Source organism: Petaurus breviceps, unplaced genomic scaffold, assembly GCF_028583685.1.
Source record: "Petaurus breviceps papuanus isolate PSGF00001 unplaced genomic scaffold, PetGlider_PUasm1.0 118, whole genome shotgun sequence".
Classification (NCBI taxonomy): Eukaryota; Metazoa; Chordata; class Mammalia; order Diprotodontia; family Petauridae; genus Petaurus; species Petaurus breviceps.
The window spans coordinates 10,112,401-10,126,070 of record NW_027185616.1 but is presented as its reverse complement, the minus strand read 5'-3'; the positions used below and the strand labels follow the sequence as shown (position 1 = coordinate 10,126,070).

At 34.0% G+C, this 13,670-nt stretch overlaps 1 protein-coding gene across 15 annotated transcripts in view; it reads left to right on the top strand.

The window, feature by feature from the left end:
- MRTFB (myocardin related transcription factor B) overlaps positions 1-11,392 on the top strand; it is a 297,682-nt gene extending 286,290 nt beyond the window's left edge. For all 15 annotated transcript variants that reach the window (XM_069086078.1, XM_069086082.1, XM_069086103.1 and 12 more), the window contains 2 exons: positions 1,870-1,930; positions 5,156-11,392. In XM_069086078.1, coding sequence (XP_068942179.1) covers positions 1,870-1,930; positions 5,156-5,691 — 597 coding nt within the window. In that variant the 3' untranslated portion in view covers positions 5,692-11,392. The remainder of the gene's footprint in view (positions 1-1,869; positions 1,931-5,155) is intronic.
- The last annotated feature ends 2,278 nt before the right edge of the window (positions 11,393-13,670 follow it).

Genomic DNA, 13,670 nt, shown 5'->3' with positions numbered 1-13,670 from the left:
TGAACTATATGGACAAAGAAAAAATAATTATATGCCTAAGCTTCAGCAGGAAACCAAAGTAGTATTTGGCCTAATGTTTGAATTGGTTTCTTTTTAATTCTATCTGTTGGATATTTCTTTTGGGCAGTTGGTGGTATAGAAGGGAAATAAGAGGGAAGACCTAGGGTACAACGAAGAAGGGAAAAGTAACTGGAAAGCAAGGACAATCTCAAGGAATTTTCCTTTCAAAAGTGCGGGACAGTGAAGGCATGTTGACAGATCATGTGAGTTGCTTCTCCCTACTCTCTGGAAGGGTTCACTTGGAAGATTCCTGGCCTGCTGAAGTGGTCAGTGGGATTACTCAGACTGCTGTTGCTTTTTTGCTGTTAGTGCTTGTAAGCACTAATAACCCTTAGCTTTTTTTAATCCTTACCCTTTGTTGTCTTGCATTGAAGCCAGTCTCTACTGCATTCTGGCAGTTAGCCATGTTGCCCCAAGTGGCCTCTAAAGGAATGGAAATATACAGTCCAGATCTGGAGCTTAGATGAATGCAGGATGTTCACCACTTAAATAAAAGATTACCAGAAAAACGAAGTATGGGTCACTTTGGCTAATGCGGTGGTGATAAAGACACCTGGATTTCAGTTTTTCAGAGTCAATATTTACAGAGTGGAGGGAAAGTTCAGCATCAGTTCTCTGTCATTGGTATATGCTAAATGAGTGTAGTGTTCCAGTAGTTTGGGGTAGTTGGTTATATGTATGTGTTTTTGTCTTTAAATTCATGTGCTCTAATCACAAGCTGGCAGTTAAATTGAATTCTTCAGAAACACTGAAAATATGCAGTGTTTCAAGTGAATAGAAGTGTAGCTTTGCAGTAACAATTCCCTATTGAAATTTTTGGAAAATATGTTTGCTTCTTTCAATAAATTATTAATTTGAAGATAACTGTGGTCTGAATGGCACATGTCATTAGTTTAAATCTGGGTTTTATTTGCTGCTATAGATAATATTATTTAGTCATTACAGTTTGCTTATGAGGGAAATTCACATCTAGTTCATGTTCTGAATAACAAGGCAGATATTTTAGAGCACTACCTTCCCCCTTTTTTTTGCATGATTATATGGCCTGTGCATGACATTTGTTATGAAATAAAATCTTTACTAGATGGTCTAATTAAAAATAATGCTAGCATCTTATTGAGTATCTCATCTCAGAATCATGAAGAACACTAGAAGCTTGCTAATGAGATCCCCTCCTGTCAAATTTTATTCAGGCAGGCAGCATGGAGCAAATGATACACACCACACTAATGCATGGGGAGGAAAGCAGAACTACTTGTTTAGAGTTACATCTCATGTCTGAAAAAGGAAATGGGTAATTCTGACAATTAAGAAACAGATTAATTCTGTGGTCACCATACCATATGTCATTCATGCGCCTGGAGATGTGATCTCAATGTCTTTCCATTCCTTTTCCTCGTTTGTGCTGCTGTTCTCTCCACAGGGAAAAGTAGAAAAGAAAAAATTTGCTCGCAAATGTGTGGAAAGAAGCAGAGAAGCTCTGATTTGAAGATATCTTTTCCCAAAAGCTCTTAAAGCTACAATTCTCAAAACAAAACTTGTAGACTATTATATAAATAGCAGTCTTACTAGAACCGTTGGATGCAGCTAGGTTTGACATAGCACTGAACTAGGAATCAGAAGACCTATCTCCTAGACCTATTTCTGCTTCTAACTTGCTTTGTGACCTTGGGCAGTTTTCTTCACCTTCTCTGAAACTCAGTTTTTTACTCTACCAAATAGGCAATCTTTAAATATTCTATGGTTTTCTTACGTGGCTTCAATAATTGTGCACAAGAAGGAAATTAATCGTCATTCTTTCCGTCACAGATTTCCAGTGCACATAGTCAGCAGATGGATGACCTCTTTGATATCCTCATTAAAAGTGGGGGTAAGTCAGAAGTTTCAACAGAATATATGCAAGAAAAGAACTTGGACATTTCTAGTTCTCTCAGTGAGAAACAGGAAAATTCTTTCAATTTGTCGTTTTTGAAACTATCTCATATATCAATACAGTAAAATTCATAATCTTGTAGGTATAATGGAACTAATTCCTTATTAGGAAATATATTAATATTAAAGCACTAAAAATACTGTTAATGATAGAAAGTTATTAAAAAGCCACTGATTCCGTTTCAGGTACTGCAAAGATACAGCTGTTAAAATAACAATTTGGAGGCAACATTATTCACAAGTCTACATATTAGAAAAGAAGAATAATGGTAAAATGGCAGATTGAAACTGGATGAACAGTTTTCAAAATCTCTTTTTAGGGGGCGGCCAGGTAGCACAGCGAGTAAGAGCACCGACTCCAGTGTCAGAACGACCTGGAGATAGAATCCCGGGCTCAGACGCTTAGCACCCACCCAGAAACACCTGGCCGTGTAACCTTGAGCAAGTTACTTAACCCCAATTGCTTAGGGGCGGCCAGGTGGCTCAGCGAGTAAGAGTACTGGCTTCAGTGTTGGGACGACCTGGAAATCGTAATCCCGGGCTCAGACACTCAGCACCACACCCAGAAATAACTGGCTGTGTAACCTTGAGCAAGTTACTTAACCCTGATTGCTTAATAAAAAAAAAAATCTCTTTTTAGAAGTTTGTTGATATTAGATGGAAAAATACCAAAATCATCATAGATGTCCAAAAGAATAATAAAGGAAATGTAAATATTATTCCACAATGACTATAAGAAGTAGGTTAAACTAATATGTATTCTAATGTTAATTCAGTGCAAATGCATTGCTAAAGTTCTGCATATAAAAACAAAAATAACTCATCATTTTGCTATGATTCTTTGTAAACCTGAGAATTTTAACTATAGCATTTCTTCAAAGAGGTCATGTGACTTCCTTGCTTCAATTGCTATATTTTTATGATAAATATAATAAAATTTCCTTTACAAAGATTGAAGTATTTTGGAGAATTCTGAAATACTGAGGTAAACAGTTTAGAAATAAGAAAGACTAAGAAATTTCACTATATACATTCAAAAATATTGATAATTGAGGATGACATTTCATTTGTAATGTTTGGCATACATAGGACATTACTGAAACTTGACAACATAACTAGATATATAAATAATTTTAGTTCAGGAACTATATTGACTTTGAAAGGCAGATTAAATTCATGTTGTGCCTCAACTACCTTAGAAAATTAATTTCCAACTTGAGAAATTAAAGGAATTAGATTTATTTCATGCTTTTATTTCAGGAATAAAAAACTAAGAATTAAGTCAATAAGCATTTATTCAGGGCCTACTATGTCCTAAAACTTAGTACTGTGCTAATGCAATGCTAAATGTCCTTACTGTCCAGGAATGAATTCATGGTCTAATGGAAGAGACAAATTTATTTATGAATAAGATACATACAAGATAAACTGGAGATAAGCAACAGAGTTGGATATTAAGGGGAAATTGAGTGGGAATGAAGAATAGCCTCTTATAGATGGTGGGATTTTAGTTGAACCTTGAAGGAATACAGAAGGTGGAGTTGAGGAGTGACAGAATTCTAGGCATGGAGGTCAATAGTCAGAGAAAATGTCTGGAGTAAGGAGATAGCAAGTTTGTACAGGAAATAGCAAAGAGGCCAGTATCACTGGGTTACAGAGTATATGGAGGAGAGAAAAGTGAAAGAAGACTGGAAGGGTAGAAGCACGGGGCAAGGTGTAAAGTGCTTTGAATGCCAGAGGATTGATCTTTTGTCTTCCTGGGAGGCAAGCAAAAAAAAAAAAAGTGTAAAGGGGGCATTTTGGGATTAGAAACATTTGGGGGGAGAATTGGTTGAGGTTCAGGTAGACACCTCACCTAAATGAAGAGTTTTTGATAGTAAAATGTCAATTGAGCATGTTACTTTACATTGCTATCAAAACTACCAGTAATGAAAATGCCTATGATTAAAATGGTGGATTGTAGAATGTTCTATAGAATTTCAACCATGCCCTTAAATCTTATGGCATTTCTGTTTTTCAAAATAGTTCTAGGGTTGACTCCAGAGAATGAGAATAAATATGAATTGCACACATCAGGTTGTATTCAATGACATCATAAACAGTGTTGTTTTGCATAGTCATCTGAATCATTAAATACAATTTCAGTCCATCCACATTGGACATTATGGAATGTCAGCATCCATGAGACATATGAATTAACACAATCTATGTAACTAAGATTCTCAAATGAAAGAATACAATTCTTTATTCAAAGATATTCAGAGAAATGGGAGTACTATGGGTACTGTGTAGCAGATGGTACATTAAAATGCCACATGACCTGATGTCATGATTAGTGTTTGTCAAGTCATTGCCAGATCCTCAAACTTTTATTTAATATCAGAAAATAAGCCAAAAAGTTGAGTCAAACAAATAATCAGCCTCAGAAGAGTAAAATGCACTATTTGCCATATGCCCCCGTGATTCTGTATGACAACTATACGAAATAGAATAAATTATGTGTTGATGCTTCTCTTAAAAGTAAAACATGGAAATGACAGGTCAAATCATGTTATATTAAACTATTTGGTAAATGGGAGGAAAAACACGTAATGCAAATACTTTCTTTGTAATATAAGCTAAAAGAAAGTACTTTAATGTGCTCTTACCTATGCTTTAAAAAAATTTTAATGAAATTAATTTTTAAGATATCAGTACTTCTAGAATAGGCAAATTTAATGATGCAATTAAAACAAAAATTTTCCAATTGTAATTCCTATTTGTAGGTCTTTAGCTTTAAAAGACCTAAAACATACACGTATGTGCTCACACACACACAGTCTCCTAATAAAATATGATTACTATGAACATACATTAAGTTTTCAAGCCAAAACTATCCATTAACTCAAGCACCTCAAGTATGTTTAAGTTGGCAAGGAAGTATTTTCGGTTGGGGAATTGTGAGTGAGAATGCTATCGTCTTTTTTTCTAGCTCTGTGGCAAATTTATGCTCATAGGATCAAATCATTCAGCCTCTTGGTGAAAAGTACCAAAAGGTACCACATAAAGGCAAAATTAACTTTGTAATAGCTTGTGCTAAATAATAATAGTTTATCTAATAATAAATAAAAATCTAATAATAAAAGGCTTATCGATTTTTAAAAACCTTTTTTTTTATATACAGAAATTTCTCTCCCTATAAAAGAAGAGCCTTCTCCTATTTCCAAAATGAGACCAGTGACAGCCAATATCACCACAATGCCAGTAAACACAGTGGTATCACGACCACCACCCCAAGTCCAAATGGCACCACCAGTATCCTTAGAACCAATTAACAGTTTGTCTATCAGTTTAGAGAACCAACTAGAAGCTTTCTTAGATGGAACTTTACCTTCAACAAGTGAAATTCCTCAACTAACAAGCACCAACGAGGATAGAGAATCATTCTCTCTGATTGAGGATCTCCAAAATGATCTGCTAAGCCACTCTGGCATGCTGGATCATTCACATTCTCCCATGGAAACTTCAGAAGCACAATTTGCTTCAAATAATTCTTGTTTGTCTCTTGACCTTCCTGATTCCAACTTAGACAATATGGAATGGTTAGATATTACTATGCCTAACTCCTCGTCAGGGCTTACTCCTCTCAGTTCTGCTGCTCCAACTATGTTTTCCACTGACTTTTTAGATCCACAAGACCTACAATTACACTGGGACTAAAATTAGTTTTTTTGGTCTCAGAACTTAAAGCTATATAATAAGAGTATGTAAATAACTCTCTTGGAGGTGAGTTTAAGGTATAGGTCCGTGGCTGCAGCTTTGCAATTAAAATATTATCACAGAATGAATGAATACAAGATGATAGCCTTGAAACAAATTCTACAAACACTTCATTGCATTTAGCAGTGAATTTTCTCTAACTTTTTCTATGATTTAATATAGCACAGGGCCATCTGAGAAGTATACCCATCAAGAAAAAAAACAGTTGTTACGAGGACCTAGGTGATGAAAACAAAACGTGGAAAAGAAGAGTGCCTGTAGAAAATAGCACCAAGAGTCCTTTGTAGATACTAAATCAACTCCATTTAAACCTCTGTGGTTACTTTGAGACTCTAAATAAAAGGCAAACAGCTCGTTTTGATTTTAACTTAGAGTTTAAAGCAGAAACCAAGAGCTAGTTTGAGGGGAAGTTAAGAAATCACTGCACTTGATTGTTCCTGTAAAGAGCCTGAGCCAAGACCAAGATTCATTAGGGAGGTAAAAGGTAAGAAGGAGACCTGGCCAGTTCAGGGACAAGGCCCTTATGGGTGACGTCTTCTGATTCAGAAGCCTTGTGAATTTTTTTTTTTGTTACTGTGGTTTGCTTTGTGACTTTTTGAAATCTTACTTTGGATTTCCAAATTTAAATTTATGGGAAAACTTATTCACTATAAACAGAGGGTTTCTTCCAAAAGTGCTATCATGAACAAGCCACTAAAAAGTTCAGGTATATTGATAACACTGAAACTTAGCAACATTCTGGCTTGATTAGATCGATTTGTAATATGTATATCGGACAGTTATTTGTACACTATTTGACATTATAATTTGTACAGAGTATTTTGGGGTAGGAATATAGGTATTCTATGGTTCTATTTGTTTAATAACTCTTGAGTACCTAGAGGACTTACTTGTTTTACATTTATTTCCTTGCGAACTATATTTCTGATAACCAAATCCATCTCAAAGAATGAAAAAGAAAATCTTAGCATTAAATCTTCTTTTGACCTGGTCAGGTGAAAATAGAAAACAAAGGGAGAGTGTATAAAGCATCTGGCAACATTCCTATAATGATTACAAAGGTATTTTTAAGGGCCACTTTTGAATAGAGACTTCTTTCTGCTCTGATTTTGTTTGTTACAACTAATATCCAGTTTGAAGCTTCAAGTACTTAGGAACTAGATACTATACAAGAGCTCTAACTCTTCTAGTAATTTTAAAGGAGTGTAGTACCTAAAAATAAAAAACTGGAGGTTTCTGTTAGTACTTTTTTTTTTAGTCAAGGAAAAAAAATAGTAGTCCTTATTTGATTATTATGAAGAGTTTCTTAAGAATTTACTAAAATTCTTCACTGCAAAATTTCATAATTGTAAATGGCCATATAAATTTATACCAAAGTAAAATAGATGGGCTGAAATCCTGCTATAAATATTTACAATTTGTATTAGGACAATGGTATTTCTTTCTCTATTTCACATCTGTAGGAGCCCTACGTCCAGATTTGATGCTGCCTTTGTAATCTGTTCAGTGACATTCCCATAAAAATTCCCAGGGAATTAACCAGGCTCTTTGCTTGGAAAGGATTTAAGAATTTTTTCTCTAGATGTGCTCTTAATTAAAAGTTGTTCTCATTTCAGAATTTTCTTCAGTTTTATACATTTTACTAAGTACAAATAACATTGTGTTTATCCATCATTCAGTCAGCCAGAACACTGGAACTCTATTAATTGGCACTTCATAACTTTGAAGCAACACCAGATCCTGAAGTGCCTTCTGGAACTGTCAGAGATTTAAATTATGTTAAGTGTAGTTTAGTGTTGTGTATTTTATTTTACTTGAAGAATTGAAAAAATTTGGTATTCCTTGCATGTGTAGTAACCTTATATTTTTTATCTGATGAACCAGAATACCCCATTTCCCGACCAAGTAAGATAACAGAGATCCCTGACCAAGTGAGATGACAGAGACTCTACCATATTTGATGATGATAATATCTTTCTGGTAGAAATCTTTCTGCTGGGAAAGAATGAGAAAAGGGCTTCAGTGGCAAAGTATTTAACCTTCAGTGGCAAAGTATTTAAACATAAAGTGATGTGTTTGTCATGTGTTCTTTTGTGAGGATTTTTTTGGTTGTTAAATTGCCCACTTTATACACTAGAATATAGTATTCAGTTTTGAATAATTCCTTAAAATAAGATCAACTGCCATGGAGTTGTAGGGATTTATCACCTTTATGGTAGCTTTTTACATATCTTTGTATTTTCATAATCCCTATTTGTAAACACATTTTTCTGAGGAGCTCTAAGGAAGATGTTCATAACATTTATTGTTTTTCAGCCATAAATGACTTAAACAGAGTATATTTATTACATAAGGCCATTCACAAAAAATAGATGATGTTGTGAATGAAAGTACTCTCAATAGTTAATCATTTTCTAGCTAAGAAACTATAACTAGTTTGGATAAATATGTCCTACTGCAGTCCACTGAAGTACTTCAGCCCTTGTGTGTCATCAGTTAATAAAAAAAGAGAGTCTTCAGTTATTAACTGTGCACACACATGTACCATTCCATGAGGCCATCTTTGGCTTTGGGTAGCAAGACATAATCATGAAATTATTATTGCTCTACAAGATACTAAACTCATGTTTAGGATCATTGTATTTTAAAATGTGCAGTGTGTAATCATAGACCAAAGATGATAATGTAAGAGAATAACCCTAACAGTGTTTATTATGTGAATGTACAAAGGAGAGGTTCAAGAAGGAGTGTCAGTGTCCTAAAGAAAAATTTCTGTTTAAAGTCGGTTTCAATTAGCCATAGTAAAAGCACCATGTAAAATTAAACTGTTGAATTTTCAATTAGCATGTATATAGTTTATAAGTGGTATTATATATCATTGAAAAATATTTTACATTGCCAATATTAATTCGTAAGTATCTATATTATCTCCTGTCCCTGTCACAACTCCTTCATACTTTAAAAACCATTTAGTATCAACCTTTGCTTTCTACTTTCTACTTTCAGCTTTGACTGTCAGGTCATTTGGGGATAGGCTTGTGGGTAAACAAATAATAATCTTAGCAAAAATTTTATCAGATTACCTGTAATGTAGGGGTATACAATTATCTTGTGCATTTCAGAACAGCATCTATTAGAAAACCTTATAGAATGGGTTAATGGTTTGCTTTAGAGTGTTTTCCTGAAATGTGCAAACTACTGTATAGAATTCGCCATATGTGTGTATACATATATATGTATTCCCAATTTGTAGAAACAATTCTTGCTTGAATATTATTTGTGTGTTTTATATGAATATTTTTGTAATACTGAAGAGATCTTAAATCTTTGAAATTTCTTAAAAAAAATTGTCACCAACTGATAACATTATTTTGCAGTACAGTTTGAGTTGCAAAAGATACACTAGTATCAAGTTGAACTTGCTGCCTTTTGAAGACAAGGAAAAATAAAATGTTTCTGCTCAATCATGTAATTTAGTGGACATAAATATATGTTAAGGAATACCCTATTTTATCAGAGTAAAAACCACTAAAATCATATTTCTATTTTTGTCACCAAAGCTTAACTCAGGACATGTTCATACACAGCCACTGACCATTCCAATCATTGTGGCTGACTTCACAGTCAATAAAAAATTGCCAAGGGTGACTATCATATATGGCCATCTTCGACAAATGAATAAAATTAATGGATCATCTTTGTTTGAATCTATTCATTTTGTCCAAATAAACTTGGCCTCCGGCAAAAGAGCTGTTAGCATTTGGGAAATTTTTGAGCTTCTTAGAGGGACCTGAATTTTAAAAATACATATTCTCATGCCATCTCTATAGAAAATAACGTCAGGAATATATGTAGGTAGAGATATAACAGCACTACAAAATAATTTATTTCTTTTTTAAAAAAGCAGGTTTGAAGGGAAAAATTCCTGCTCGGTGTTCAGTAGCCATTATCAGCAAAGCAATACAAGTCTGAGGAAATAAGTAATATGTTAACATTTACTTAGGAATTTGGTTAACTATCAATAAAAATTATTGAATATTAATTAGTTGAATGACATTACAAGATCATACTGTCCTCCCTTATTAGAGATCACAAAAACAGCCCCCCTCCCTCCAATCAGAATACTTTAACTGGAAGGGCATTATATAATATATACATACATGCATATATGTATAATATATGTGTGTATAGATATGTATATATATTTCATATATGTTAGGTGCAGACAAGCATAACATTGCATGAACATTTATTTGGATTGCACCCTTAATACAGACAAACTTTTAAGTGATTTAAATTAAAACTGGAAAATTAACAGGATTTTTTGTTCTGGGTTTATTTTGGCTTTCTTTTTAATTGTTAAGACCTTACATGTTGCTCTTTCAATATTGTTCATTTTAAAATATCTCCAGTACATAATTTCAGAAATGACAAATTCTGCATGTTGTTATGACAGGTCTGTATATTTTCCAGGCACTTCTTCCTGCATTGTCTTAGAAAACATATCTTTAAAAAAGTGTTTCCACATTCAAAATCTTAGATTTGAGAACTCTAATGCAAAAGCTGTACATGTTTACAAAAATGCTTTGTTTTTCACTGCTGTTAGAAAATAGCATGTCAGACATTGCTAATAAATGTCACAATCATATGGCAACAAATAATAGAAAACTATTCCACAGTGTGCTGTCTGTGGTCAAATAAAGCAAAACTTAGCAGGTTTTTGTATGCACAACTATAGAGGTCTGAATGACTTCATGCCAACTGCTTTGAAGATAAGGCTTTAACAAAGTGAATACAATCACCTACAATCATACCAAGTACCTCTAAGCATCATGTTGTAAGAAAACTTACTCATTTTTGTGAGATGGGCGAGGGAGCGGTTAACGGTCAAATCAAAAGTACTCATCCCCCAGTGAAGACAGGAATACAAACTCGCTTCAAAGGAACCAAAGGCGTTGCCAAGAACTATGCCAAAAGAAGGCACTTTGTATTTGAAATTTGAGGCTATCTCAAAATAAATCCCAAAAAGGTGTTAACTATTTGAAGTCATACTTTTCATAAAGATGTAGATATCCTACAATTGTTACCATGTATAATAGCGTAGATGTGTTTTGTTGGTTTAAAAAAAATTTCATAGTAGTAACAACCTTTCCAGGTGGAAGTGAATTTTCTTCAGTTTTTGCTTGCAATAGAAACGTGGAGTGTAATAGGTGTTTCTCTTCTTATTTTCATAGTCACATTGTCTTAGCATCTCACTTTATGAAAAAAAGAAGAAAGATACCACAGTTTCTAGAACTTTGTTCTTTAAGCACTAGTTTGTTAAAACAAAAAAAAATTATGGCAAAGGGGAGGGGAGGTTCCATTCATGTATTGCCTTTCTGTTTAAAAAAAAAAAACCATGATGCCTTTGTATTTGCTGTTTGCACCCCTGAAATTAATTCCATATCATGTTTGAATGCCATACATTTTGCACATTGTACTGTATATATGTAATGCATACTGTATTTTTATATGTGTAGCACATTTATCATCAGATATTTTGTACATAGTGGCAATATTGTAGCTAATGAGAAAATGTTTGATATCTCAGCATTTTTGCATTTTTGTGTCTCAAATAAAAAATTTTTTTGATGTACTGTGATTGCTTGCCTTACATGTAATTTCAAAAAGATGGACTACTGGGGTATAATCTAAACTTTTTTTTTTAATCTAGACTTCAGCTTCTTCCATAAGTTAACTGGGTTGGACTAGATGATCTCTAAGGTATTTTCCAGATTTAACATTCTATAAGCCTTATATGTGAAATATATAGTGTCCTTCAGAAAAGACACCAACCCTACATTTGTACTGTAACTTTTTTAAGGTTCACAGTAGACTTGCAAAATTTTCAAAAAGGTCTTCAGAAGAAAAAACTGAAAATGACCTCTGTCAGACGTTAAACTTAGAATTTTTAAAGTCAAAAGGGACCTTGGAGATAAAGTCTAGCGCCTTTACTTTCCAGAAAAATAAATGGGATAATTTTTACATGAAACAAGTATAAATTAAACAGTGGTTTATGCCTGCAAGTCAATTCCAAATTACAGCTGAGGTTAAAATATTCTAATCCCATTACTTTCAACAATTTACTTGGCTTGTGCAATAGAACAAAGATTAAATACTGGTTCAGCATTAGATACTGGAGCCAGAATAATGGAGTTCTTCATTACTTAAAATGAGTATTTGGTCCATGATACCAAGGACATTTAAAAGCAACGGACCCTATTCCTAATTGTCTGCTTGATAACACTATCTAGATGACCCACAAGCATCTCATTCCAAAGGAACTCATTACTTTTCATCTAATCTTAGATGCAAGAATGCAATCATCCTCTAAGGTACCCAGGTTCAAATGTTTAGAATCATCTTACTTTACCCAACCACTTTGTTGACTCTCCACACAAGAAAGCATTCTTTCAAACCTTCCATTCCATTCCCACTGCAGAAACCCTATTTCAGGGCTTCACCTTTCATCTAGAATTTTATGACTGCTTAACTGACCTTTCAATCTATCCTTTACACAAAATCTTTTTAATGTCTGACTGAACCTATCATTCCTTAAATTCAACAAACTTTTATTTTATACCTGCTATGTTCCACAGGGCATACAAAGAAAAAAATAAAAATAGTCTCTGCCTTTAAGGAGCTTGCATTCTCCTAGCAGGAAAAAAAAAATATACACAACCAAGTAAATGCGAAATATCTACAAAAAATAAAAGTAACGGAGGGTTGGGGAGAAGGTAGAGCTCAAGAAAGAACTACTGCGAAGTGGTACCTGAACTGAGCCTTGGGAGGTAGGGGTTCTAATGAATGAATGAAAAAAGCATTTATTCACAGTTCACTGTGTGCAGAACACTACCAAGCAGCGTCCCTGCTTTCAAGGAATTCACATTTTAATAAGGAGACGTGACAAATTAGAAATACTCAGCTTTAGAGATTTCAAAGCTGCTGATGAAAAATGCTGTCCAATTTCAGAGAGAACTGATGAACTGAGTGCAGATTTAAGCTTTTTTCTTTTTGCTTTTTGTTTTTTTTTTTCACAATTTTGCTAATAGGGAAATATGTTTTGCATGACTTTACACATATGAATTACATGTAGCTTGCCCTGAAGGATAAAATTTTTAACTCAAAAACAGAACATGAAAAAAATTAAAAAAAAAAATTTTTTAACTTGTCAAGGCCTGGAGATCTGGAGGGTGATCCATGGGGCACAACAGCAGAGCAAATGGTAAGGCCACATGGAAGTAAAGTGGGAGGGCATTCTAGGAATGACGAATAGCCTGTCCTTTCAATGACTCCATCACCTACCAAAGAAAGTTTCATCATCTTATTCTGTCATCTCAGATCTTCCACAATGCAACTCCAACCAGCTATACAATATAAGCAGTTTCCTTTTAAGAAATCAAAGTATTCTAGCTGTGTGACCTTGGGCAAGTTACTTAACCCTAATTGCCCAGCCTTCCCCCCTCCAAAAAAAAAAAAGAAGCAAAAATAAGTGAAAGAAATCTTAAGTATTTTATGCAATCCTCCATCTATTCCACATTTCAGCAAAAATGTACTATTCATCATCCCTTATTCTTGTATTGCCCTCTCCCGTGACTGTCCTTTTGCTCATGTCAACTCCCATATTTGCATGTATTCTCTTCACCATCTTTTAAAAATTTCTTTCTTGAAAGCTCAACTTTAGTATTACCTCCATGAAGCTTTCTCCTTACTCTAAACTTCAAGTTATCCCTCTTACTTCAAAGTTCTTATAGCAGTTTTTCTAAATGACCTCTCATATGGAATTATCACATGCAACTTTGTATTATAGTTATTTGTGTACATACCTGTCTTATCCTTTCCTTATTAAGTTAATAAGTTCCTTAAAGCAGGAGCTACAT